This window comes from Rhagoletis zephyria, unplaced genomic scaffold, assembly GCF_001687245.7.
Source record: "Rhagoletis zephyria isolate East Lansing unplaced genomic scaffold, Rhagoletis_zephyria_1.1 Rzeph_scaffold_01836, whole genome shotgun sequence".
In the NCBI taxonomy this organism is placed as follows: Eukaryota; Metazoa; Arthropoda; class Insecta; order Diptera; family Tephritidae; genus Rhagoletis; species Rhagoletis zephyria.
The window spans coordinates 3,242-30,581 of NW_016158920.1; the positions used below are offsets into that span (position 1 = coordinate 3,242).

Below are 27,340 nucleotides of genomic sequence, written 5' to 3' on the forward strand. Positions count from 1 at the left end.
TGCGATATTATCGTGGGATATATGTACATTATGGCGGGTCACTTTGTATGGTAGTTTTTTTTTTGTACTATGAGCGTTAAGCACAGGAGGATTCTACGGGTGATTCTAAGCCAATTTGCAGAAGAAACTATGGATACAAAATCAATTTGGAGTTTGCCAAATTGAGAAAAGAGGTTTCCTAGCATTTTGCCGTAGTGTCGTAAAGAAGTGCTTAAATTTTGTATAAAAACGAGAAATCAATTTCTGCCTTAAATTTGTCTCAAAATTTCCATCAGAGGGCGGAACAGTGAAAATTTTCCAATTTTCTTCGAAACTTATTTTCGCAGTTTGGCAAGCTCCAAATTGATTTTAGACCCAAGGTTTCTTCGGCAAATTTGCTTAGAGTTACACATAGAATTTGCCTATGATATACGCTATGAACCAATTTACTCAGGAATTGGATATGATATCACAAAATCTGATGTAGCGATCTGATATTGATTGATGTGATGTGATTACGTGATTTGACTAATTTTCACGCGATGTTATACAAAATTTTTAATTATGATAGATACGTTCGCACAAAACTTATAGCAACATGTTGGCATACACACTTGCATACGTACGTACATATGTACGTCGGTACGATGTTATGTGAGGTGATGTGATGCGATGCCATCTTATGACTAGTTTGCTAAAAAATGTTAAGTTATCCCAAAAAATACTTAAAATTTTCGCATTAAATAAAAAATATATTCGCTTATTACGGAGCTGAAGTCAGATCTAAAAAATTCAAAATGGCGGATGATTTGTAACAAAATTACTACATACATTTTTACGAAACTCTCTGTTGGCGGTTTTCGAGTTCGCTAATTACGAATCTGAAGTCAGTTTTGAAAAATTCAAAATGGTGGATCCAATATGGTAGATGATTTAAAAAAATATATACTTTTTTTGAAACTGTTTATAAAGGGAGTTATGGAGTAGCTGATTTCGAATCTGAAGTCAGATTTTGAGTACTCAAATGGCATGTTAAAATATGGCGGATGACTTAAAAAAAAATTAATACATTTTTATGAAACTTTCTATAGGCGGTTAGTTGAGATTAATGCATATTTAAAAGAAGGTCGGACACCAAAACTTTTAGGTTTATAACTATAAATTTCACCACTTTTGATTAACTGCTGGCCCATGGTGCGATGGCTTTATGCAAGTTTTATGGTAATTACTCTCACAGCCAACACTCTCTCAAACCTGTTTCAATCATCTCTTATAAACTGCCACATAAAAACAACAATCAATTAATCATATTCTCATTCTCATACTCACCAGGTCGCGATGATCTCTCACCTTCCAGCAGTCTTAACGGCTATTCGGCCAATGAAAGTTGTGATGTTAAAAAGATTAAAAAGGGTCCAGCGCCGCGACTACAAGAGGAACTGTGTTTGGTGTGCGGCGATCGGGCATCAGGTTATCATTACAATGCACTCACCTGCGAAGGCTGTAAGGGTTTCTTTCGTCGTAGTGTCACGAAAAATGCTGTGTATTGTTGCAAATTTGGGCACTCCTGCGAAATGGACATGTATATGCGACGTAAATGTCAAGAGTGTAGACTGAAGAAATGCCTAGCGGTAGGCATGCGACCGGAATGTGTTGTGCCGGAGAATCAGTGCGCTATGAAGCGGCGTGAAAAGAAAGCGCAAAAAGAGAAGGAAAAGCAGACGACAGGCAATTCGCCGATTATTTGTAAGAGTGAGTCAATAAAGAATGAGATACTCGAACTGATGAACTGCGAACAGCCGTCGCATCCAACATGTCCGGTAAGTAATCATTTGAAGTGGTGTTAAGGAACTCTTTAACTATTTTTATTTTTTTTTATTTACATATTTTTAGTTGCTACCTGATGACATTGTGGCCAAGTGCAAGGCGAGCAACATTCCGCCGCTTACACGCAATCAGTTGGCGGTTATATACAAGTTGATCTGGTATCAGGATGGCTACGAACAGCCATCGGAGGAAGATCTCAAGCGTATTATGGTGAGTTGATTGAATAAAACACAATGCGAAATAACCGATCGTAAACAGCTTCGAAATGCAATCCTCTCAAAGTTTGTCTTATTCAATTAGACGATTTTTTGCCGACTGAATTATGAATAGCTGCCATGATAGACATTTTGCCTTAAACCGATAAGTTAAGAGCGATCACTCTCGCCATTTATTTGCTTTTCTGTTTCGATCTAAACTAATAATATCGTAAGCGGTCTTTACTGAATGGACCCATTAATAGATTCTTCGACGATGTCCTAGACCACCTTTCCGCCCCTTCTAAAATGGGGCAAAAGGTGTTTTATTTTCAAACGCAAAAATATTACCTACCAAATCGTGGAAGCTTTTTCTTATATATTTACGTGCTTTTACCACAGATTCGGATTGTGCAACAAAAATACGTTAGGAGCTTTTCCGGCCGGTAGTTTAAAAAAGCAAAAACAAGTTTCCTTTTTTCCTCCTACGCGTTTCGGCGTTGTTTTTCGCCTTTTTCAGGGAGTCTGTTTTTATTTATTTGGAAAAGAACCGGCCGGAATAGCTCCTAAAAAAACAAAAAGATATTTTGAAAACTGGCCCGAAAAATAAATAAAAATACGTTAATTTTTAAACTTTATTCTCGGAAGTGCCTTTTTCAACCCCTAAATGATCTTCGAATTTCCACTCGTTCTGAACTTTTAAAATGGACAAAAAAAGTGTTTACTGGAAAACTAAAACATATGAATTTCCATGTCGGGCATGTTCTTTGGAATCTTTGGAAAAAGCATTCATGCCCCATTTAAAAAACTTGACTTCTGGTTGATAATTTGAACAAAAGATAGAGGACCCTCCAATTGGTAGCTAATTTTTTCCTATAAAAACAGTTTCGTTCATTTTTTTTTTAAGTCCAGGCCGAGTTGAAATTCGAAGGCCATTCAAAGTTAAAAAAGGCACTTCGAGAAAAAAAATTTAGAAGCAAAAGCTATGTATTTCTGTCCACAAATTCCGAGCTAATATAGAAACACGTATGTTCTACTTTAAAAAAAAAATGGACTTCCGGCCAGTTTAACCCACTTTCGATCGAAACCGGCTTCTGCATCCGATATCCATAGAAGGGATTTTCTTGGACGTATGTACATCAGAAGTTCTTTTTGAGGAGTTCTGTTACAGCTTTTTTTAATTCATAAAAATCATACTTTTTAGTAGTCCTATATGGCTCACTTAGACTAGGTTTCTTTGTGATACCGAACGAGGTTTTCATTTATCCCCGCTCCACTATGAACACCTTCTAGCATTCATTGCTTTGAGGTCATCGAGAAGAGCCGGGAAGTGGCAGAGAAGATGTGGGATGGTTTCTTCTTTCTCCTCATCCATGCAGCTTGTGCAGTAGTCTTTTCAGGGAGCGCCCAGTCTAGCTACGTGGATCTTTAGATTAACAGAGGCTTAGTGCGTTGAGCAATTATGGCTGGCCCCAGTGTTTTGGCAATATGACAGGCCGCTTCCATACGCCATATTTTATTGGCCATTTCTATGAATGCTTCTTTCTGTATAAATTGACATGTTTGAAGAGCGAGGCCGAGAGTATCCCTTATATCTGTTTCAGGCAATTTCGTTCCATGACTTGCGAGTTCCTCAGCCTTGCGATCGTTAAGAGATCGGTGGCGTTGAGCAACTACTTTTGAAGTCAGGGACATTTTTCCCTGAGATTTAATAGCCGCCTGGCTATCAGTGATTTCATGTCAATATACTTTAGACATCTTAACTAGGACTCGTACCACACAGTACCAGTGATGCGGCTTTTGAGATAACCATCAGTCAACGATATGCTAAACTGTTCCGAGTAAACCCCACCACCAACTTTTTTCTTGAGTTTCGATCCATCCGTCTAAATATTGGTTGATCCTCCTCTCCTGACTGTGTCCGTTGACCATTCCTCCTTTGAGTGAAGATGGGTCATTAACCTGGTCTTGGAAGTGTAGATCTCCTCATAATCTTTACTGCTTAACAAGGATCGATACCTAAACTCTCCTTTTCCATGCATTGTTCACCGACTGTGGCAGAAATTGCGAATCTAACATTTCTTTCCTTCCCCACAGAGCACCCCCGATGAAAATGAAAGCCCAAACGATGTCAGCTTTCGGCATATAACCGAAATTACGATTTTGACAGTACAGCTTATAGTGGAATTTGCGAAAGGTTTACCAGCATTTACGAAAATTCCACAAGAGGATCAAATCACGTTGCTGAAGGTAAGCATAAATAGCTTTTCTTTTCAAAACACATATCTATGTATATACATACGTCCACTTGCTAACATTGTTTACATTTCAACTCCAATACGCAGGCCTGCTCATCGGAGGTGATGATGTTGCGCATGGCCCGACGCTACGATCACAATTCGGATTCCATATTCTTCGCCAACAATCGTTCATATACGCGTGATGCGTACAAAATGGCCGGTGTGGCCGACAATATTGAGGATTTATTGCATTTCTGTCGGCAGATGTACTCGATGAAGGTCGACAACGTTGAATACGCCCTCCTCACTGCCATTGTGATCTTCTCCGATCGGCCGGGACTCGAACAGGCCGAACTAGTCGAAGCGATACAAAGTTACTACATCAATACGCTGCGCGTTTATATATTAAATCGACATTGCGGCGATACGATGAGTCTCGTCTTCTTCGCCAAACTACTCTCCATACTCACCGAGCTTCGCACGCTGGGCAATCAGAATGCCGAAATGTGTTTCTCGTTGAAATTGAAGAATCGTAAACTGCCGAAATTCCTCGAAGAAATCTGGGATGTGCATGCGGTGCCACCCTCCGTGCAATCACATATACAGGCAATGCAAGCGGAACGCGAAAGTTTAGAGGTCAATTCAGGAGTCGCCACCACATCCACATCAGCGGCAGCCAGCTCATCGTCTGCCTCACCAACGGATATGGTCAGCGGTAGCGGTGGTAGCTTTTCGAATCACTCGCCCAGTTCAACAACTGGCACATCAATTGGCTTGAATGGTGGCCTATCATCAGCGGCGACGGCGGGTACGTCGAGCTTATACGGCATGCCACTAAAGCAGGAGTACATCATGGGTCCAGGCAGCGGTATTGGCATCGGTGGCAATCTGACGCTTAAGTCTGAACATTTAATTGGTATGCAGCTATCTGGTGACCACCACATGATGGGCATACAATTGAAGCAGGAGCATCTAATGGGCGGTGGCGACAACAACACGGCGGCATAGCAGCACGAGCGTAAGCAGCAACAGACGCTGCTGCTCGGCAGTGGCAGACGTGTGATAGCCGACGACGACGATGTTAACATGGATGATAGCATGGACGATGCAATTGATGACGCTGATGTCGTCGTGGATGCGAGCAGTAGTAGAATTAGTGTTACTGCTATGAAGCGAGGCAGCGGTGGTCATGGGCTCCATTAATTAGCGGGCAAGCAGCTAATGGAAGAGAGGGATGGGGGACTAGGAGGGCGAACGGGATTATTGTTATGCGCAGCGAGCGTGGCACGCACATTTGTTTGATTTAATATTAAGCTTTTGTTTGTTGTTAAGCGGTGGGGAGTGAGCGTGCTGCGCAGTGCTGCTTAGGCGAGCAGTTGGCATGAATGTTTGGCAGCTAGACAAGCTATTAAAGAAATTTGCGGTCATACATATACGTATGTATGTACGTGCATAAATATGTACATATGCATGTATGAATGAATGTTTGTGGGGTGTGTACATATGTTAAATTTTGTTGGTTTAACTACTGTGCAAGCTAAAACAAGAAAAACTGCAGTTATTTAGTGATTAAGTGAAGGCGCGTGCAAGCGTTGCGACGGACAGTGGTGCAGTGGAGCTAAGCAAAAAAAAAAACAGTTGTAAATTATACTTGACACTGCAGCAGCCATCGTAAACCGTACGCATGCGCCATTTTGTATTTATACATTTAAATAAAGAAGTAAAACTGTAAAATCGAAGACGATATGTTTCATTTTTTTGTTTGTTTTGAAGCAAGAAATTGAAGCAAAATAAAAAAAAATAAGGAAAACACTGAAAACACAAAAACTTATTGTAAAAAACGGAGCAAAAGTACTATTTGTATAGTGAATAGTTGTAATTTTAAAATAAAATAAAAAATTAATTCTAGCGTAGCATACATTTAGGTATACGTACCCAGCGGCTCTAACTATGTAAACGCATGCAAGCATAGTCGACGTTTAGTTAAACAAGTTAGACGAAACACACACACACACACTTACATTAAACACTCGGCACACACATACATAAAAATATACACGGCGTTGTAGGAGCTGAGGATTAAAACAAAGAAACAAAAAGAATGAAATTAAGAAAGATTTTTTTCTTAAGTCTGTAATATGTGAAAGTTGTATGTAGTGTGTAAAAAAAAAGTAACAAAACTATTTAAGTTTTTCTTTTCAATAATTATTATGCAATTTATTATAAGCGCTTACACTTACTTTTATTGACTTTACATGCATACATACACATATACAAATGCAAACTACAAAAAACATTTAATGATTTTAAATATTATTATTTTTCCTTTGTGTTTTAATGCAAAATAAATTCTTTGACTTATTATTGTTAAACTCTGCAAATGAAGAAATAGATTTTTCAAAATTACAGATCATTCAGTATACTAACATATGTACATATACTTATACCCAACTGAATTTTATTTAAACACCCAAAACTCATGCACTCTGAAATTTGAAAAAAAAATGTATAAAAATAAAACCTACCTTTGCTGCAAGAGTGTTATAATCCGAAGAATCAAAAACTTGAGGAAAATGGCTTTAAAGTTTAAAATTTATCTTAGCTCACATGGTAAAACTAAAATACATTTTCTTTTAAATATTGAGCTTTACACAACTGAGAAGATAAGATGACGCTTATTGTTGTTGTTGTCGTAACAGCATACAAACTAGCCAACGAGTTTTTGAGGAGTAATGCTGGAGTGACCGTCCTTGACCAGATATAAATCTTGGTCATTGTCGGTCACTGTTGCATACTTACATATGTAGCTCTAAATCTTTTTTTATTTATTATCACACTCTTGCGGCAAAGGTACGCTATTTAGTGCCTAAAATGAATGCGATCTTCGTTGATATGCACGTATGCTGCGTGTGAAATATAAAATGTACTTTGCTATTTATAGACTTCATACTTAAATTTACAGATAAAATATATGAATATTTACTATTTTATTAAACCGAATACTAAAACTTTTCTTTTCCAACCACACCGTATTCATATCATGCGTGAAAAAGTGCAATAGCGATCCGAAAATTATCGCTAAATGGTTACAAAATCTCCCGCAGTTTTGGCTATTGTTCTATTGTTTGTTTAATGTTTATTATTTTTTTTTTATAAAAATACAGTTCATTAACTAACGAAAACCATATATGTAGGTTGAAATTTCAAATTTTGTAGAAAAATTATAAAAATTAAACACAATTTTTCGACAAAAATTTTCTTCAGAATTTGTATAAAAATTCTAGCTATGCAGTTCAATAGCCCATTAAATTCTAGCTTGATAAAGTGCAGTTTTCAAGTAGCTAAGAAATCGCATTGAATTTTAGTAATTTTTTTTTGCTGATGGTGTCACGCGTTTTCTTCCATACAAACAAAGGACGTTCGATAATTTTTTTTGTATGGAAGAAAATATAACACCATCCGCTCGAGTATCAAACGAACATTGACAATTTTCAAAAACTGGGCGTTGAAACATTGCGAATATCGTTAATTTTCCAGCATTTACAAATCCCGAAAATTTAAAATTTTTGAACGTAGTCAATTTTGGAACATAAGCAATTTTCGAACAATCATTCGCATTTTGGAAGATTGTCAATTTTCGAAGACAGTCAGTTTTCAGATAGTGACAATTTTTTCGAACATGGTCTTTTTCGAACAGTAAACTTTTTCGATTAATGACGAATTTTGAAAATAAAAAATTTGAGTTTTCGAACACAGACAGTTCTCGAACATTGACAATTTTCCAACCTTGACCAATTTCAAACATTGAAAATTAAAGTTCGAAAATTGGCAATTTCGAACCTCGAAATTTTACTAACAATGACATTTTCTAGTTTTGACAAATTTGGTACACAAAAACTCAGTTTTCATTGACAATTTTTTAACATTAACATTTTCGAACACTGAAAATTTTTGAACAATGACAAATTCTGAACATTAAATGTTTAATTTTGAACACACTCATCCCCAAACATTGCCAATTATCGTACCTTTCGAACAGTGCGAATTTCGAACTTTGGAATGTTTCGAACAGTGGCGAATTTCGAATATTGGCATTTCCGAACATTCCAAATAACGTAATTTTCGAACAATACCAAACTTCAAATATCAACATTTTCGAACAAGAAATCTTTCAACGGAAAACACCCTATACATATACATATTACTATGACCAATATTTATTCGTAAAAGTATTTGTATATGCATATGTTTTAGGGTGCGTCACTCGCGTTACAAAAAAATAGGCACTGTTTTTCAACGGAATTATAAAATCTATGATATTTAAAGACTTCCACTAAAATATTCATACCTATTACGGTATCCAATGGATGCCATCCGCACAGATCTAATCCGATTCGCAGTGTCATAACAAATGAGTGAGGAGGATTAGATTCGTGCGAATGGCATCCCTCGGAAACATGCCTATTCCGGCCCGACTGATCCCTTTCATACAAATCTAAATCTTCGCGCTCGCTTGTTATGACCGTGCGAATCGTATGCCATCTGTGCGGATGGCATCCGTCGGATATCGGAATATGCGTGATTAAGATTTACATGATCTGGAAAATTCTTCCAAAAATCGAGCATTTTATAAGTGAAATTAGTTTTTATAAAAATATATTTTGTCCAAAAAATCAAATCAGATGATACATAAAAAGTTTAAGCTTAAAAGGTCTGCATGAAAATTGTGAAAAATCTTAACAATGGAATTAGAATTATGAGATTTGTTGAGGTATTTTCAAATCAGTCTTGCTCACGTAAATCAACATATGCTTCCGAAATATTTTGGCGGAAGTCTAAAAAAATGAACAGTTTTATAATTCCAGTCGAAAAGACGCATAATTTTTTGGTGATGCACCCTAACCGGATAATATGTAAATGAAAACGAATTTGTATTTTTGAATGTTCATAAAATAAATAAATAAATATTTCACTTAATTGATCGGAGAGTGTAGCACGCAGAAAGCTCTGCAAATATCTCAGTTTTTAAAACGTTCATACCCATGCTTTCATTATTTTATAAGCTAAAAAAAGAAAATTTTTAAAAACTTGGATTTCCATTAATGTCTAGGAACAAAACCGTAATGAAATGAATTTTTAGGATTTTAAAAGCGCAAAGCTTTACTAAATCGAGTTCACAATACATAAATGGAAAAATGAGTCTTTAAATATTGTGTTAATTACAGGTCTGCATAAAATAGCAAAGTCACATTGTGTATCGTACTTTCCTTATTTTTTTTGAAATTTCAAAGCGTTTTTATTACACATTCATAACACAGGTTNCGTGTTAATTACAGGTCTGCATAAAATAGCAAAGTCACATTGTGTATCGTACTTTCCTTTTTTTTTGAAATTTCAAAGCGTTTTTATTACACATTCATAACACAGGTTGCTTTTTTGTTTTGAAATTTGCATATTAAAATAAAAGTAAATAAACACAAACACATACGCATACACATAAAACGACAAGTTGGACTGATTTTTATATTAAAAAAAAAAAANCACGCATACACATAAAACGACAAGTTGGACTGATTTTTATATTTAAAAAAAAAAACGTTTAAAAGTAAATACTCTTTTCTTTAAAGAGGAGTATGTGTGAATTTGAAAAATAATATTTATTAACAAAGAAAAATGTAAAAAAAAAAATAATAATATATCGGACTAATATTATCTAGTTTAGCAAGTACTAAATTTACATTGAAATAATAAAATAAAAATCTAAAACAAAATTGTTTATAAAAAGTTAAATAATTCCCTCCTTTTTTGCTTTATTTTTTTTCAAAAAGGATTTTCGCACATACATATATACATAGCAAAAAAGCATTTCGTCATCAACATATAAAAAATGTTAACTCATTTTTGGCGGCAAATTTAATTTTTTTCTTGTTCATCATTTTTTTCTTTTTGGAAAAATATACATACTATATTAGAAAGCGTTCAGAAAATTTTTACTTTTGGAAATCTTATAAAAATAAATTTATGTTTAGGTATTTAAATATGAAAATAAAAACAGAAACACTGAGAACATTAAAAAAAAAAATCATCATATTTTCAAGTCCCGAGTGCTTCAAATTTGTGTTTTTACACGATAAACAAATTTTTAACAGAAAGTGATTGAAGTTTGTTATTTTTCAAGAAATGCTACCAAATTTGGGTAAACGACTGAGATTGTTATTGTTGAGAAAGAGTCAAAGGGTTGGTTCACAAACAAATTTTTATTGCAAAATTACAGCACTAAAATTTGGTTATAATTTATTATTCTTCAGCCGAAAATACTTTGCGTAACATTACATAAAATCTTTGTAAAATGTGTTTTGCCTTTTCGTGCATTCTATGTGAACAAATAATTTCCATTGCCATTTTGTGAGCACAATTTATTCTCACGGAATTCGTGTAAGAGCTGATAATATGTATTCAGGCAATATCCCTGCAAAGCAAAGTACCCGAAATTTTAACGATATCTTTAAGAGTATTGGAACTTTGTTCCGAATTCTGTGGTGATTTCTCTACGAATATTCAAAAAAAATTCAAATGAAGTGGTTGACATGAATTCGTAAAGAAATTTCTGTACTATGTATTTTGGAACATCGTAAAGTTTGGTTTGAAGACAAACCGGTTTCGGCGCTGTGCAATCTTCAGTGTACGATTTCTTAGCGAAACTGCTGAAAAAATCTGGAAAAAATTGAAGAAATTTTATTGATTTCGTAAAAAAAACGATGTGTGCGCAACACATTTTATCTTAAAAAATTCAGCAATTTGTAATATTTAAAAATTTCACTTTGAGTAGCTTAATTTTTGTTTCANCAATTGAAGAAATTTTATGATTTCTGAAATTTCGTAAAAAAAACGATGTGTGCGCAACATATTTTATCTTAAAAAATTCAGCAAAAAATCCGAAAGGGAAAAAATTACTTCTTTACGAATACTTTAAGAGTTCTCTTCTCTTAAGAATACTCTAAAAGCATGGTTTGTAGAGATTTTCGGGTTTTACATTTAATTTGTAATATTTAAAAATTTCACTTTGAGTAGCTTAATTTTTGTTTCATAGTTTGCAATAATCATTGAGTCATAAAAGTTTGATAACAATTTTTTTATAAATTTTGTTAGATTTTTTTCGTGGAAAAATTCGTTTTGATATTCAACCTTAATTTTCATATTTTTGCATCCAACTNCACATAAAAGTTTGATAACAATTTTTTTTCTAAATTTTGTTAGATTTTTTTCGTGGAAAAATTCGTTTTGATATTCAACCTTAATTTTAATTTTTTTGCATCCAACTCAGTGAAGTTAAAATTTCTTAAATACAATTTTTTACAATTTATTTTATTTTTGTTAATTTATAAAATAAACCAACATGATTTTAACGTTAAATTACATCTTTACCCATAAATGTGTGTAAATAAATATATTTGCTTATTTTTTCAAAATTTCAAAACAATAAAAATCTTTGTCAACTCTCTTTCAAACAAACCAGTTCTTTTAAGAATACTTAAAAAAATTATTATATGCGAATCAAAATTTTCAAAAAAGCAGCTCATCCTAATTAAAATAAAACAAGAAATAACCCATTCCTGCAATCACTTCTTTTGCGCAAAAGACTTCAAACTTTAATTTTAGCGTATTATGTGCTAGACTATTTTAGCTTTTAGCAAGCAAAAAAAAAAGAAATAATTTAAAAAAAAATTAGCACAAACTTTTTTGTGCACTTCATAATCACTCGTTATGCTAACAACTTGACACTGCAAATACACGTTTTATATATGTAGGTATGTATATATTTAGTAGTATTTTTAGCTACTTTGTTTTGCTTNGTCATAAAAGTTTGATAACAATTTTTTTATAAATTTTGTTAGATTTTTTTCGTGGAAAAATTCGTTTTGATATTCAACCTTAATTTTCATATTTTTGCATCCAACTCAGTGAAGTTAAAATTTCTTAAATACAATTTTTTACAATTTATTTTGTTTTTGTTAATTTATAAAATAAAGCAACATGATTTTAACGTTAAATAACATCTTTACCCATAAAGGTATGTAAATATATTTGCTTATTTTTTCAAAATTTCAAAACAATAAAAATCTTTGTCAACCCCTCTCTTTCTGCGCTCTTTCAAACAAACCAGTTCTTTTAAGAATACTTAAAAAAATTATTACATGCGAATCAAAATTTTCAAAAAAGCAGCTCATCCTAATTAAAATAAAACAAGAAATAACCCATTCCTGCAATCACTTTTTTTGCGTAAAAGACTTCACACTAATTTTAGCGTATTATGTGCTAGACTATTTTAGCTTTTAGCAAGCAAAAAAAAGAAATAATTTAAAAAAAAAATGAGCACAAACTTTTTTGTGCACTTCATAATTACTCGTTATGCTAACAACTTGACACTGCAAATACACGTTTTATATAAATGTAGGTATGTATATATTTAGTAGTATTTTTAGCTACTTTGTTTTGCTTTAGGCTGACAAAATTTGTTTCCAACTTCGAATCGCAAGCATAAAATCAAAATTTCTTTACACTAAAATTAAACTATGTACATATGTATGTTATTTTAATGAATTTTCAAGAAACAATTATTTTTTCTTTAATACAAACTTTGCTTTAACTTTACCAAAAATAAATTTTTTTGACAAAATTTTGGCGATAATGCAATGTTTATTTTTATCTTACTAAATTTTTTTTTAGTTCAAAGAAAATATGGCCTTATTTTTTTGATAGCTTAAAAGCGTGAAAACGCAAACTAAATTAAAATTTTTTAAATAAATTTTTTTCACTACACACAGGAATGTTGTTTGAAATTTGATATGCTTTAGTTGAAAGCTAGTTTCTTTTTTTTTTTTTGTAAGTACTAAGTTTTAATATTATTTTAGTTTAATATAGTGAAAAGAAAACTGTTGCAAAAGCAGGTTTTTTTTTCAAGGAAGGCAGTAGTAAATAAATGTTAGTTTATGAGTTACGTAAAGAATTAATAAAAAAAATTGTGCAATTTTATATAAATAAATTTATAAGTTTAGTTTTTATTGAAAAATACAACATTAAACTAAATTTGAGGTGAATGAAATGTAAGTAAAAAATTATATTTAATTTGATTAAGCCTACCAACTGTTGTACAAAACATTAAGAGGTAGTTAATTTTTTTTTTAAATTGGCTTCAACAGTTTTACATTTAAATTTACTTTTTTCGCTGACATTTTATAATCTACCAATTGTAAATTAATGAATTTCATTTAAATTAACTGTATTATTTTAAAATTGTAAATGAATTTCGTCGCATCGTAAAATATGTATGTAAAATATTAAAACATGTATGGATTAATTTAAAAAAAAAAACGCAAAATAAATTCGACTATGCTANTTGGCTTCAACAGTTTTACATTTAAATTTACTTTTTTCGCTGACATTTTATAATCTACCAATTGTAAATTAATGAGTTTCATTTAAATTAACTGTATTATTTTAAAATTGTAAATGAATTTCGTCGCATCGTAAAATATGTATGTAAAATATTAAAACTTGTATGGATTAATTTAAAAAAAAAAACGCAAAATAAATTCGACTATGCTAGTTTTTCTAGATTAAGTAGTAAGCAAATAATGAAAAATTATGCTTTTAAACAGCAAATGCAAATAATTGTGTTTCAATTGAAAGTTTTTACATTTACCTTTGCTACATTTAGCGACAAACATATGTACATCTGCATATACATACACACATACATTTATTTTAATAATTTTAATTGACAATTTTAATACAACTATTAAACTTTATAATTATGCCCAATTTAAGTATTTACCTATTAAGTTTTAACACTAAAAATTTAACATATAAATGAATGATCTAAAGAAAAAACAGACAAAAAGTATACAGTGAATTGTTATTTATTATTCCTCAACCATTTAATGAAAATTTTTCAAATATTAAGCAAACTGCATATAAGCAAATACATAATGAATAAAAATATGTAATATTAGTTAAATCGAGCGTTACAAGTTATACAAAAAAAAACACCCACACACACATAGCTTAATAAAAATACAATGCCCAATGCGACAGTCATTTGCCTTCGCTGTTTTAAGCTTTTAATAATTTAAAACTGAAATTTATCTTTTAACTTTAAATGTAAGACGCATACTTTACTTTTGTTTTATTTTTATTATAATTATGTTTATTAAAATATTATTATTATTATTTTTTTTTTGTAATGCAATTTACACATTTGCAACATTACGCATGGCAAATGTAAAGCAGCGGCAAACCTGCAACGCTAATAATAAATGTTAAGTGCGAAAAAAAACATATATGCAGAAAAAGTTGATAATGAGCTTCAGTGGAAACAGTGAAGAAAATAAAATGTTGAAAAATTATTGAAAAAATATAATAAAAATCTATCTTTTGTTTTATTTTATTTCTTTTCTATTCGGTTGGTATACTCGATTTCTACGTTTTTCATCGTTTTTTACTTTTTTGGCATATTAAGTTCGGTTGTTGTTCAGTGAAGAATTTAGCTAAATCAAAAATAGGTTTCCATTTAATGCCTTGTTATTTCCTTTTAGAATCTAGCGTGATAACTTCGGTGAAGAGGGCAAGTTTCGCAGCTTCTTGGTTTTCTATGATTTTCGAATGAATTTATCAGATATTTTCTAGCTTCAATTCGACGCCTCCAAACCATATCATACTAGCCCCCAAATCACGATTGTCGATATCGAATGAAACTCAATTCCAAACTTCATTTTGAGATTAATCGTATGAAGATCGGCCTTTGGAACAAAAATTGTACATTCGGTTTATTTGTATTTATAAATATTTAAAACTATAATTAAATGTTTTCTTTTAAAAAGATTGTCCGAAATTTTTACTCTGTACTAATCTATTCGATGTATAATTTGTAACAAATGTAAATGACTGAAACAAGTGACCACGTGTTGATTTTTTTTTTAATATTCACAATATTTTTCAAGTTAATTTTTTTTTGCACTTTTTTTAGTTTTTATAAATTGTTATAAAAAAAAAAACATTTCATAACTCTGAAAATTATTTTTCCAGCCAGCAAAAAATTCGAAAAAGGCAAGTGTATGAAATGCAAATTTTCGTCCATTTACCGATTCCATTTTCGGATACATTGCCGATCCGTATTCCTACTAAATTGTGCGACAGAAGTGTATGTACAGAAAATTTGATTTTCATAGCTCGGAAAAAATAAAACAAAACTAACGAATCCATTTATTGCGACAGATAGCATGATATTTTTCAAACGTTTTTCAGATCCATACGTATCCATATACGAAAAATGTACGATACCGAACTGTCGAAAAAACTTACGTTTCTTCGCTGGCTCGGTTATTTAGAGCATACAACCTTGAGAAACAGTTTAAAGTTTGTTCAGACTGGCCGCTAATCGAGCAGTTAGCCAAACTTTCTCGATTAAGACGCTAATTGAGCTCGGTTTACCATTTAAAATTTCAATTCTTAATTGCTCGATTAACGCTTAATTGAAGACTAATTGAACAAATTTTTTCATGCAACCCTGCTGGGTATATTTAATTGTAACCTTCAGGAATGCTTACTAAACAAATATCAATAAGCTGTTTGTTTTTTCCTCTTTTGCAGCTGATATTTCATCAGGGATGGACAATTTTATTTTAAAAGTTACCTTACCTGCGAAAAAACACCTATGTATTTTAATGTGTATATATTAAAGAAAATAAGAGGATAACCTTTCCCTTCTGTACCATACCAACTTCTAGACTCACATTAAACAAATTTTGCTCTGAAAAAATCTCTTAGAGCAGTTCTAAGCAAAACTACGTTTTCGAAAAAGTGAATCACTTTCCTCCGAATTCTTCGATCTGACATTTAAAAAGGAAGTATTCTCTGTATTTCTGGCGTAATCAACTACAGTTAGGTTACTTTGGCTACCCTTTGATATCATTTGCCTAAAATGGTGTGTTTGTACGAATGTACTTTCAAACTAAATAAATGTACGATTGTACCAACTTTTCCATCACTGTAGCTAATCGAGCAGCTGACTGTGTGTGAATACCAAAAAGCAGTAGCGCAATTAATATGTAGGTTAACTTAATCAATTAAATTTCTGTCTGAACTTAGTATTAGGCAGTTACGGCGCCAAGCAAGAAGAAGATGTAGTTTAGTGAGATGAGGCCTCTTCGGTTAATGAAACGGATCAAAATCTGACTTTATAAACGAAGTACCAAACTGGTATAATTAAATCCAGAAATGCTTCAACGAAAACATTGAAACATTTTGAAGATCGAGTTTGTAGTTGTCTTTCGGTAACCCAAGTTTTAATTGAATCGAATGTAAAAAACTTTGATCTTTTACCGCCGATTGAAAAGCAGTAACACCGCCGACGCGCACCAAACGGGAGGATCTTTACGCCCTGCATCATTCTGTCTCCTAGGCTGACAATTGTCTAACAAAGGGCGGAATTTTTGTGAGGATGATGGATCCGGGAATAGTTTTGGCGAATGTTTACCCTTGTTAGGGTTATTGCAGTATTTAGCTCTTAGACCGACCTAGTTATTTATAAGCCAATTATAAAAAGGCTGAGTTGACATAAAAGATTAAAAATTCAAAAAAGCACGAAAACTAATACGCTGTGATAAAAAAGTTTAGACAAGTTTTGACAACCTAATATGTAGAATTCGGAAAATAATGGGACATAACAGTGGTTTTCGTTCCCCAAATATTCTAGAAAGAACTGGTAAGACTGTCAAAAACCAAAATCGTTCTCACAGAAGCAGAGGAAAACTAAGAAGTACGGCAACGCTTTTGTTTTGGTTTACTGAAAATTGAAATTGCTTTGTTAATACAGAACAGCTGATGGTTGACTTTATCAGATTTTATCAGCAAAAATTGATCGGGTAAAATCATGCAACTTCTGGCGAAGAGGGAACCTCATTTGCTCTCTCATTTGTTGTCAAATGTGGCAGATAGTCGAATACAGGAACGCTTTCTGGTAAATTTTGGCAAATCCTTGCATCTTCTGGTGAATCGGGGAATGCAACTAATATACCGGTGACTGCGCCGCCGGCTTTGAACTAATGAATGTTTTTTTTTTAAGCACGGCCGAGGAAATCCTACGCAGAAACAAATTCGGCGCAACAATTCTGTGGACTGTGTAGCTGGAGTTGGATTGATTAGGTTTATTTTTTTATACCTATATCGGTATATCCTATCGCCAGTTTAGTCTAGGCAAAACTAATTTGCCCGAAAATCGGGTTTGGCCGGTAACATGTATTTTATTTGTTTTGGTTGTGACACTGAAGATTGCACAACGCCGTTATGGCTGCATGGTTAGAGGTGCGTACTACCAATCTGTAGGACCTGAGCTCTATCCCTGGTACAGCCAACATCTAAATTAGAAAAAGAAAAGGCTGGCGAGGCCAAACTTGCGAGAGCATTTCTGCCATGAAAAATCTTGTCATAAATTAATTTTATCAAATAGCTCGATGACGGATATTTTCCCAACAATGGGCCGTATGATTAAAAAATAAGCAATTGCTTTTTCTTAAAATTTCAGGCCTTTTACTCGATTTATGGCGGATGCATCATTCTACATAGTTCTGAACTTTTTCTTCCATGTCGTTGTTGTTGCGTTTCTCTCACAAAGAGAGAACTAAAACGATGAATTCGCCTTTATCCAAACAAAATTGAAGTAAAAGGTATGGAATTTTAAGAAAAGGCAATTGCTTAGTTTTTATTCATACGGTCCAATATTAAAAAAAAAAACATATCGATCCCTAAACGCCAAAAAGATGTTAGCGACATTTTTTCAAAATTTTCTATTTGATGCAGAAATGTTCCTAGAGCATTTATCCAAAAATTTCGCTAACACTTTTTTGGCGGTTGGGGCTCGATATGTACTTTGTTAATATTTTTTGAATTCAGAAAAATTAATATTTATTCAACAATTTGTTTTGGTTTTAACTACCTTCATAAAATTTCAGTACTGCTGTCGTGTTTATCGCCAATAATTTTGTGACTTTTAAATATTTATTAAGTAGTTTTCACATTTCAAACTTTTTCACTTTAATTTAATATGTTTTTAAAAAGTTTAAGCTTATAAGATTTTATGTTTATTGGTTAACGGAATTTCGCTGCTGCCATGAATTTAGTTTATTATCAAATTTAGTTAGCAAATCAAATTAATTAGATAGCTCACTTTTTTCAATATTTGGCGAAACCAAGCTTTTTTATTGCAAATTAATTATTATTTTTGTTTTATTTTATTATTAGTTTTGAAATAAAATTAGAAAGCAAACGTAATTGATGTGTGCTAATATTCGAGTGAAAAGTGCAATTTTTTTAATTTATTTAGATATTTATGAAATTTTAATAGTTTTTTCAATAAAAAAAAGTAGCAACTTTTGCAAGAAAGAAAAATATGCGCCAGCGTGTAAGTTAGAGGCTAACAAAATTTTGTAAAAACCCGAAAGATTTACTAAAATGTAATAAAAAAACATCAAAAAATTCAAAAATTTTAGACTAAGTTGAGGAGTAACAAAATAATGATAATAAAAGATGAAATAAAAAAAACTAAAAAATATAAATAATACGTTTATTTGTAAATTAGGAATAACATAAAAATGCTTACACTAAAAAATCTTAAATTTTAAATAAAATTGACTGTTTTTTCTTAGAAACTTATAACAAAATGTAAAAATGAAACTACGAGCAACAAATGCAATTGGTGATTTCAAGTTAATTATTTCCGTAAATTTTTAGACCTTAGAATTTCTATGCTTGAGCACAATTTTTCAAAATTTTCTAAACTTATAAGTGTAGAGTAGACGAAACCTAATAAATATATACGTATTAATATTTTGAAACAGAAATAAAAACTGATTCAAGGTGCAGCATGTAGAAAGGTAAGAAAAAAACACACTGAGAGAGAGAATAGAAAGAGAGACTTCTTTGAAAACAAAAAAAAAACATAAAAAGCACACTTACAATAATAAATTTAAAAAAAAGGTAGCATTCGCGGGCTTGCAAATAAGGCATGCATTTAAGCGTTTGGGAAAAACTGAAAATTTTTTAGCTGATTGAGTTGCAAAACTTTCCATATGTATGTCGCCAAAAGTATGCACGCATGAATGTATGTATTTAAGTAGCTGTAAATTGTATAAGAAATGGGGATGCTTGTGGGATAAAAAATGTAATAAGGCTGTGAATTGCTTTGTTATGCGCGCCTGAAATGGAGCCTAGAGTTAGAAACAGTGAAAAATTAAATGGGAAAAAAATTAAGAGAATAGTTGTCTGAAGTACTTACAATACTTATGTATATGGAAGTTGGATTAAGTTCAGATTTTCCGGCACACGCAAAGCAATGAAATGTAAAGTATTCTTTATACTACGAAAGGGGCGGGTGGGGCGCGAAATAACGCAGCAATTTCTGGGTGGGGCAGTAGAGCATTGAATGGATTACTGCATTGATTATATACAATACACAAGATAATATGTATGTATATATGTACGTATAACTGGGACTGGCAATATAGGGAAGAAATGAAAATTTATTTGAAAGCTTATGATTTGCATTCTTTAAAATTAAATGTTAGCGTAACACAACAGCTATATGTATGTATGTGAGGATCTAAAAATATTGCAGAAAACTTGATAAAGACTACATGTGTATGTATATAAATGCTTAAGAGTAGATATAAGAAAAAGAAAATGTAAATGAAATCTGCAAGAAATATAAAAAAATATGCATTATTTGGAAGCAGAAAATAGAGGACTGAGTGAAGCAGAGGTACAATTGAAAAATGCCCAACTTAAAGAAAAGAAGAAAGGAAAACCAGCGGCAAAAAATAACTGCTGTCGAAAAAAGTTTGTATTTGAATGCAGACGCTGCATACAACTTGATTTAATTAATAGAGCAGTAAAGTGTATATATGTATACAAAGCGAGGTAAGACCAAAGAGGTCTTTTGTGCAAACCTATATAACCTAAAAATTAACATAAGAAAAATACCAAACACTTTGTAAGTAGTTAGTAGACTTAATCATTATACGACCTTTTCCTAGGTTTTAATGTTTTTTATATACATAACTACCAATCCTCCAAAAAAAAAAAAAAAAAAATTTTTAATCTTTCAATATTTAAGCTGCATGCAAATAGCTAAAGACAAATGCAAGCAAGTAAAGCAAAGCGAAACAAAGTAAAAATGAAAAAAATCTACCTTAAGCAACCTTTTAAACCATAAGCACCTGAAAACTGAAACTCCTGTTAGACAAAAAAAATAACACAAAACACAAAGAAGGTTGAATCTAATAACTAGTGAAAGCGCGCTAAAGCAAAATTTTTAAAAGCAAACAACAAAAATTATTAAATATTTAAACAAAAATTAAAATAAAATAATAACTGTTATTTAAAATGCGCAAAAATTGTTTTTGTTATTTTTCAACCAGTAGCCTAAACTTGAGTATACAAAACAAAAAGCAAGTAAAAATTATATGCCCGTTTTATTTGTTGGAAACTCTTTATATTTAATTCTGTTGAAAATGTTTACATTTTGTTGAAAAACCCCTTTTTGCGGTCACCTTACAAAAGCACCTACTTACAGACATATACATATACATATGTATCTATATGTATTCCTATGAAGTTTTTCCATAAAATTTAACCTTTAAATACATTAAACGTCTGTGTTCCCAAGTTCCAAAGAAATTAAGAAAAATAAATGAATACCGACATCATAAAAACATACACATTAAAAAAAAATTACACAAAATTATGCTACCTCATCTCGACGAACAAAGCAAATGCAAAAAATATGCAAAATATAAACAAAGATATACAAACAAGCACCCAAGTATTTACATGCATGCAGACATAAATACAGAAGTGCGCGAAAAATTATCAAAACTTAATACATACATATAGATATTCAAACGAAAGCATGGTGCATATTAAATCAAATATTAATTTTTTGCTTGAAGAAAAGTAATATACTTACTAGAAAATTAAAAGTATCCCAATTAATCTTTACAACGCTACCTTGACCAAAGAAAGTAGAAAAAAAACGACAAGCGATAAATTAAAAATGTAATTTTTAAGCAAAAAACAAAAACCGACTTCAATGTTTATATACGAATTGAGGAGTACCGTTCATTTCGTCATGATACAAGGATCGGAACCTAAGCAAATTAGCATGAGACCATCATAGAGGTGCCACCTTTTCGATAAAAAAAAAGGTCCACAGTTATTCGGTAACTTACGTAAAAAAAGTATTCCGATCGATATCCTCCTTCTTCGTTGAAGTCGGTTAGATAAAAAAAATATACATTCATAAATAGTTGAAATTTAAAATACCATAATGACATGCATACATACGGATATACATATGTACATACGCGCATAAAATCTACATATGTATGTATGTATATAAGGTAGTAAATATGTATGTGTGTATATTTGTATGTGTTTGTATGCATAAAAACCACAATGAAGTTTTTTCTATAACCATCAATCAACTTTATTCGCTTTATTATTATTTTATCTACTACCTTATCAGCTGGGATCGGATTTGATGACCTTAAAACTAGTAAAAAGTTACCTTCAAAATGTGACAAAATGCCCATTCTAATCCAAAACAATTTCCTAAAAATTAAAAAAAAAAATCCGGTAAAAGTTTAATTTTATGAATTTTACGAAAAAAAAGAAGTTGTTTTCAAACCACTTTTGTTGTCTTCCATTACAAACATCTACAAGGTACTTTTATTATCATTTATTGACAGGAATAGGCAATATCTGTAAAAGGAACTTTCATTTAAAGTTACGAGTTCTTTAAAAAAGGTTGAACTATGGATTTTCCAATTCAAATTACAACCCGCTTCACTTAAACAGGTAAATTTTTTTCTTCAAGAACCAGGCTTATTTCTCTAATTTTAATTATACAGAGACCTTTCCTTTTGGTTTTATTTTGAGAACTAATCAATAATAAAAAAAGTTATTAAGAGTAAGGTGCTTACCTTATATAGTCCGTTTGATATGCGGCTTTTTGTTAAACGACACAAAAAGCTTCGGAAGCATTTAAAAAACAATTCCAAACGATGCAATTATAATTCAAAAAGAGATTAAGAGCTTATCCGATCTTAAAGAAAAATTAAGTGAGCCTATCGAAGTGATGTGGGTTGTAATAAATTCCTGAAAAATAAAGCAAACGGCAATAAAGCAAATTTAACTTTATTTAATTTTTAAATGATGAATAATGCCAAAATTTGAGTTTTGCTTTATTTCCAACATTTTCATACGTGCTAGCTTTAAACCTACTTTTACGACTTATGAAATATCATCGTACCCTTTTTCTAATGAGCCAATTCAAATAACGACGAAGCCTCTCTCCCACCACAAATCCAACACCAAATTTGCGCTCCTTTTCGTGGCAGCTGTAGTAGAAGCCGCAAGGCCCCAGACATGTTTTGTCATGCCCCGTCCAACGCATTTCTTGGATGGCGGTAATGTCAGCTTTTGTCCTTACGACTAAATTAACCAGCCGGGCAGAGGTACCTTGCCCATTAAGGGTCCGGACATTCCGGCTGTATGCCGTCAAATCGTAGTCCTTTAAACATTGGACGTAGTCGTCATCAAAAGGGGAGTCTCATCGGAGCTTTGTTCTTTTTTTCATTCGAGCTTGTTTTTACGTGGCGGGTCCCAAACTCAGCGCACAACCCATTGCTGGGACGGGGGTCGCTTCGCAACCAAATAACGTATATATATGTAGACAGACACCTGCTTGCAGCGCACCTAACCGAATAAGTCGGAGTGGCCTCACCGAAACTCCGTCTCTTTCTTCCGTGACCCAAGTCTCCACTCGGATTGGTTGCCGCATCTGGCAATCGGGTTGCTCACGTTGCCAGGAGTGCGCAAACGAGGACGCAAGAGTCGGAATTGAGCATAGCCGTGCAACGTAAGCACAACGACTATACCTATTTGGCTAAAATCGCCAAATAAGAAGAACAAGAATTTCAAATAAGAATATTCAATTATTTCAATTTGCTAATTTAAAGGACGGCTGTACGGAATATAAAAAAATTAGTTTTCCTCTTTAGTTTACGTTTTAGTTTATTACACTACTTAGTCCTAGCAAATGTTTTGGAACAATGTATTGAATACATATTTTTCTAATTTTTTGTCAATTATTGTGTAATCCAATGACTAGAATTATAAAACACCATATTCAAAGCGCCACCATTTGCCTTCCACAGCAACGAACTCGGTTTGCATTGGAAAGTTTTCCACTGCTCGAACAAGGGTGCACAACTGGAAGTCGAATAGTACAAGTCATGGCCTCCAGAACGGAATGTAAATTTTAATCGAATTAATGTGAGTTCTAGACTATCGGGTGTTCCAATCAGCCATGAAAATGAGGTTCGGAACATGATTTTGTGTCGATTTTGACTGATGTACATATTAAAAATGCCGTTTTAAAATCGATTAATCGAGCCCTTCCAATTCGATTTTTTTTTCAATTTCTTAGTTTCGATTCGATGCGTGAATCGATACGAAAAATTCGAGAATCGACATTCGATTTTCCAATAACTTCTTATAAAATTATAGTATATGCCTATACAAACAAAAACTCCAACAATTCGAATTCTAAACTTTATGGAAATTTTCATAAAAATTTTGCACTCCTTAATTACTCTATATTAAAAAAAATTTAGTATGTATTCAGCTTTGTGGCAAATTTTTACCATAAATTTTTAGCAAAAACGACAAAAAAAATTAAAAAAACATCTGCATTCAAAACATAAGCTATGTAAGTAAGCTTCATTATATAATACACTTCTTTAAAACAATTAATTTGGAAGTAAAACATAAAATTTTTCCCATTTGTAATAAACAAAATACAAAATTTCGAAAAAATTTTTAATTGCTCAATGAGCATGCCCCATGCATGCATGAAAATTTTATTCCACAGTGAGGAATTTTTGCAAACTCAGTCTTAAAATACACTACTTCAATAAATTAAGGGAGGTTTAAAAATAAAAATGAATTAAAGCCAAATAAACAGGCTCTGATCCAAATGCCGGCCTAACTGAAACAATTTTCTTCAAGCCCGTGAATAAAAAATAAACTAAAAAAATTTGCAGAATAATTTCCTCGCTTTATCTGTTAGGATTGCAAGAAATCCAAAAATTAGAATCTTATTTAGAGGCGCAAATTGCTTATTATTGCTCAATGGGACCATTTTTCACAGCCTGTCAGAAATCACCGAAAAAAATTTATTTTTTTTGCTGCTTTTAATTTTTTGAGTACATTGATAGGTAAAGCCAAGCCAAAATGTTTGTTCCAAGGCGAATTAATATAAGGTGATAGCAGGAGTACAAAAACAAAAATTTACATGTATTTTGTTTTTGCTTTGGCGTCATAAACTGTCAAAATCTGTAAGAGTGTGTGTAGAAATTCAAACAAAATTTTTCAATTTGATATCAGAAGCCGTGCGGCGAAACACTTACACAAAATCAGCTGAGCTAGTAACACCACCTTATATTAATTCGCTTTGGTTTGTTCTTTGCTATCGAAACTAGATAAATTTTCATGAACCTCCATTTACATCTTGTGAACCCTCACTTTTTTTATTAAAACTTTTTTATGTAACAAACGTTTCAGATTTTCAGCAAACTTCTTCAATTCAATTCAATTCATTTTTTTTTTGTTCTCAATTATCTCGTGGTTTTCGTTAGTCCAGAAAATTCTTTCCTCTCCTTATTCCTTGGTATGCAGTTACAGTTGCACCACTATACTCAACCCCTATCCCGTTCGGGGAGCCTCGCCAGCTCGTGAGAGGAGGCTTCGGCGGTGGGGCCGCACCTACTTATACCGACGTGGAGCAAGCGGCTCGCTATTGAAATGTGCATCTTCAAAAACTCTCCCAGTAATGGGTTGCAGCGTGCGACATATTTGTAGTTGGGCGGTGACCTCGACAATTAGTGTCCTGGTTCACTCCATCAGTGAAGGAATTGCCACAACCCGTATGAAAGTTAAACATATTTGGTCCAACAGTCGGAAATTGCTGTTCCGTCTTGATGAAAATAGCTCCGCCAACGGATAGAGCTAGCTAGTTATTTAGTTGTACCACACACCAGCATCGAAGTATCCATAAAACGTTCGTTATCGAAAGTTCGACGTCGAAAAACTACCGTCACAAACGACACCCGAGGCTTTCGCAATCGACTCTTAATCCAGCTTAAATAAGAAACACTCATTGACCGTAACGTAAATGAGCAGTGGGAATCGATTACCCAATATCTTCGCACCGCTGCGGTTTATTACTATCACTCACACAGGAACAGCAGGTATGACAAAAAATTCGGCAAAAGGTACTTCCTTTAGCACAGGCTTCAACTCTCATATACCTACAGTGGTGGTCAAAACATTTGGAACCGAAACAAAAACTTTTAGAAAGGCTGGCCAATACCAGTTTTTAAGGTAAAAACTGTGTTTCTTTTGGTACGTTTGCCAATGCTGAAACCGGTTTATCTCCAAACCAAACTTGACAAGGGATGGCAAAAATTCGTTTCAGTATAAAGCGTCCGTACAATTTCTCGTAAGAAACTTTTCTGTCGAAGTTTTAAGGTAACAAAAATTAGGAGCACAGAATGCGCCCGATACCCGTAAAGACATTTTTCCATACAGTTCTCTCAGCTCGGTCAATATAGTGAGTAGCATATTAGGGTATAGATATTATGTATGTCACCGCATAGTCCTGAAAACTTTGAAGACAAAGCATTTTACTGATGAATTATTAATATGTTGAAATAAGTCGCGTTTGAAGTTAAGCTAAGATATTATAACTGTATCTCAAATCTGCATTAGGTCAGTGTTGATGGATCATTAATATCTTCTAGGTTAAAAAGTTTGATTTTTCCCAACCAATCAATTGCCTAATATGCCACCCTGACAATGTGTGTGTGGACTGTTTCTCCAATTCGTTCAAGAGTCCCCATTCGTTTAATAGGGAAATTTCATTGAGCCTCCTTTATCACCAAAGTCCAGGCCAGATCTTTCTTCAGTGGTGAGATCAGTGCTTACATTTGGTGGGTATTAATGGAGTAAAATCATAAAGGGCATCTGATGAAAATAGCCAAAGGCCAGCGCATTTTCTTATCGTTGAAGCGGTATTAGATCCCTAGGTTTCCAAGAATGGTATTCAGACTTTGTTTCCTCGATACATTATAATCTTGATTGCATGCATAAGCATTCCTTTATGCAACATTGGCCACATAAGTAAATCGTGCTGAACTGAGGAACTGTTCTTCTTAAGCAAGACATATGACCAGAAGTATTCTTTAGAACTTTGGTCTGTGAGACTTATTTGTTGGTGTTGGCTGATTCTTTCATTCTTCGCTGGTCAAGTTTAGTTTGGAGACAAATCGGTTTCGTGTTCGGACATCTCCGGTGTATGTTTTTGGTCAAGAACGAAGACACCAACGGCCGAAAATTGTTTGTCCCCAAAGCAAACTTGAGAACCGATGACGACAATTTCTTCTTCAGAAATACATCAATCTGGTGAACTTATTAAATTTACATATGTTTCTTTTATTGTTTAGTATTCAGTCGTAACGCGATTTACATTACCTAATCAGCAATCTTAATTCATGATGGCAAAGCTATTGAATAAAATAAAAAAATATATATATATTTTAATAAACCAAGCAAATAGCTCATATTTATTAAAAATAAGTATTTACTGAACGAATCCACATACATATGTACTTAAATAAACCGCAACACAAAAAAACTTTGAAATGACGCTGAGAGGAAATCTAACAAAAAAAAAAACATTGTTTACAGAAATATATAAAACAGATATATAAAAATCAGGCAATTGTAAAATAGAGTCTTGCTACAAGCATTTCAAATAAAACTATGCATTAAATAAATAAATACATCTGTATAAATATTTTCAGAAAAGAGGAGACATATTGAAACACATTTGAATTCAAGAAAAGATCAACCGAACAGTGTAACAAATTGCTTACAAACAATCGGCCCTATTATGGTTGTCGTGGTCGATGTCATTTTTTCATA

At 32.7% G+C, this 27,340-nt stretch overlaps 1 protein-coding gene and 1 long non-coding RNA gene across 2 annotated transcripts; one reads left to right on the forward strand and one right to left on the reverse strand.

The window, feature by feature from the left end:
- The first annotated feature begins 1,121 nt into the window (after positions 1-1,121).
- On the forward strand, positions 1,122-6,004 carry LOC108365315 (ecdysone receptor-like). The gene is made up of 4 exons (XM_017619316.1): positions 1,122-1,799; positions 1,873-2,016; positions 4,098-4,250; positions 4,346-6,004. Exons 1-4 carry the CDS (start codon positions 1,179-1,181, stop codon positions 5,246-5,248), a joined length of 1,821 nt encoding a protein of 606 aa, XP_017474805.1. The 5' UTR covers positions 1,122-1,178; the 3' UTR covers positions 5,249-6,004.
- A 5,372-nt stretch (positions 6,005-11,376) lies between these two features.
- On the reverse strand, positions 11,377-12,235 carry LOC108365316 (uncharacterized). The gene is made up of 2 exons (XR_001847908.1): positions 12,172-12,235; positions 11,377-11,425 (listed from the first exon to the last, which is right to left on the reverse strand). It is a non-coding gene; the product is annotated as an uncharacterized LOC108365316 (long non-coding RNA).
- Positions 12,236-27,340: the final 15,105 nt, after the last annotated feature.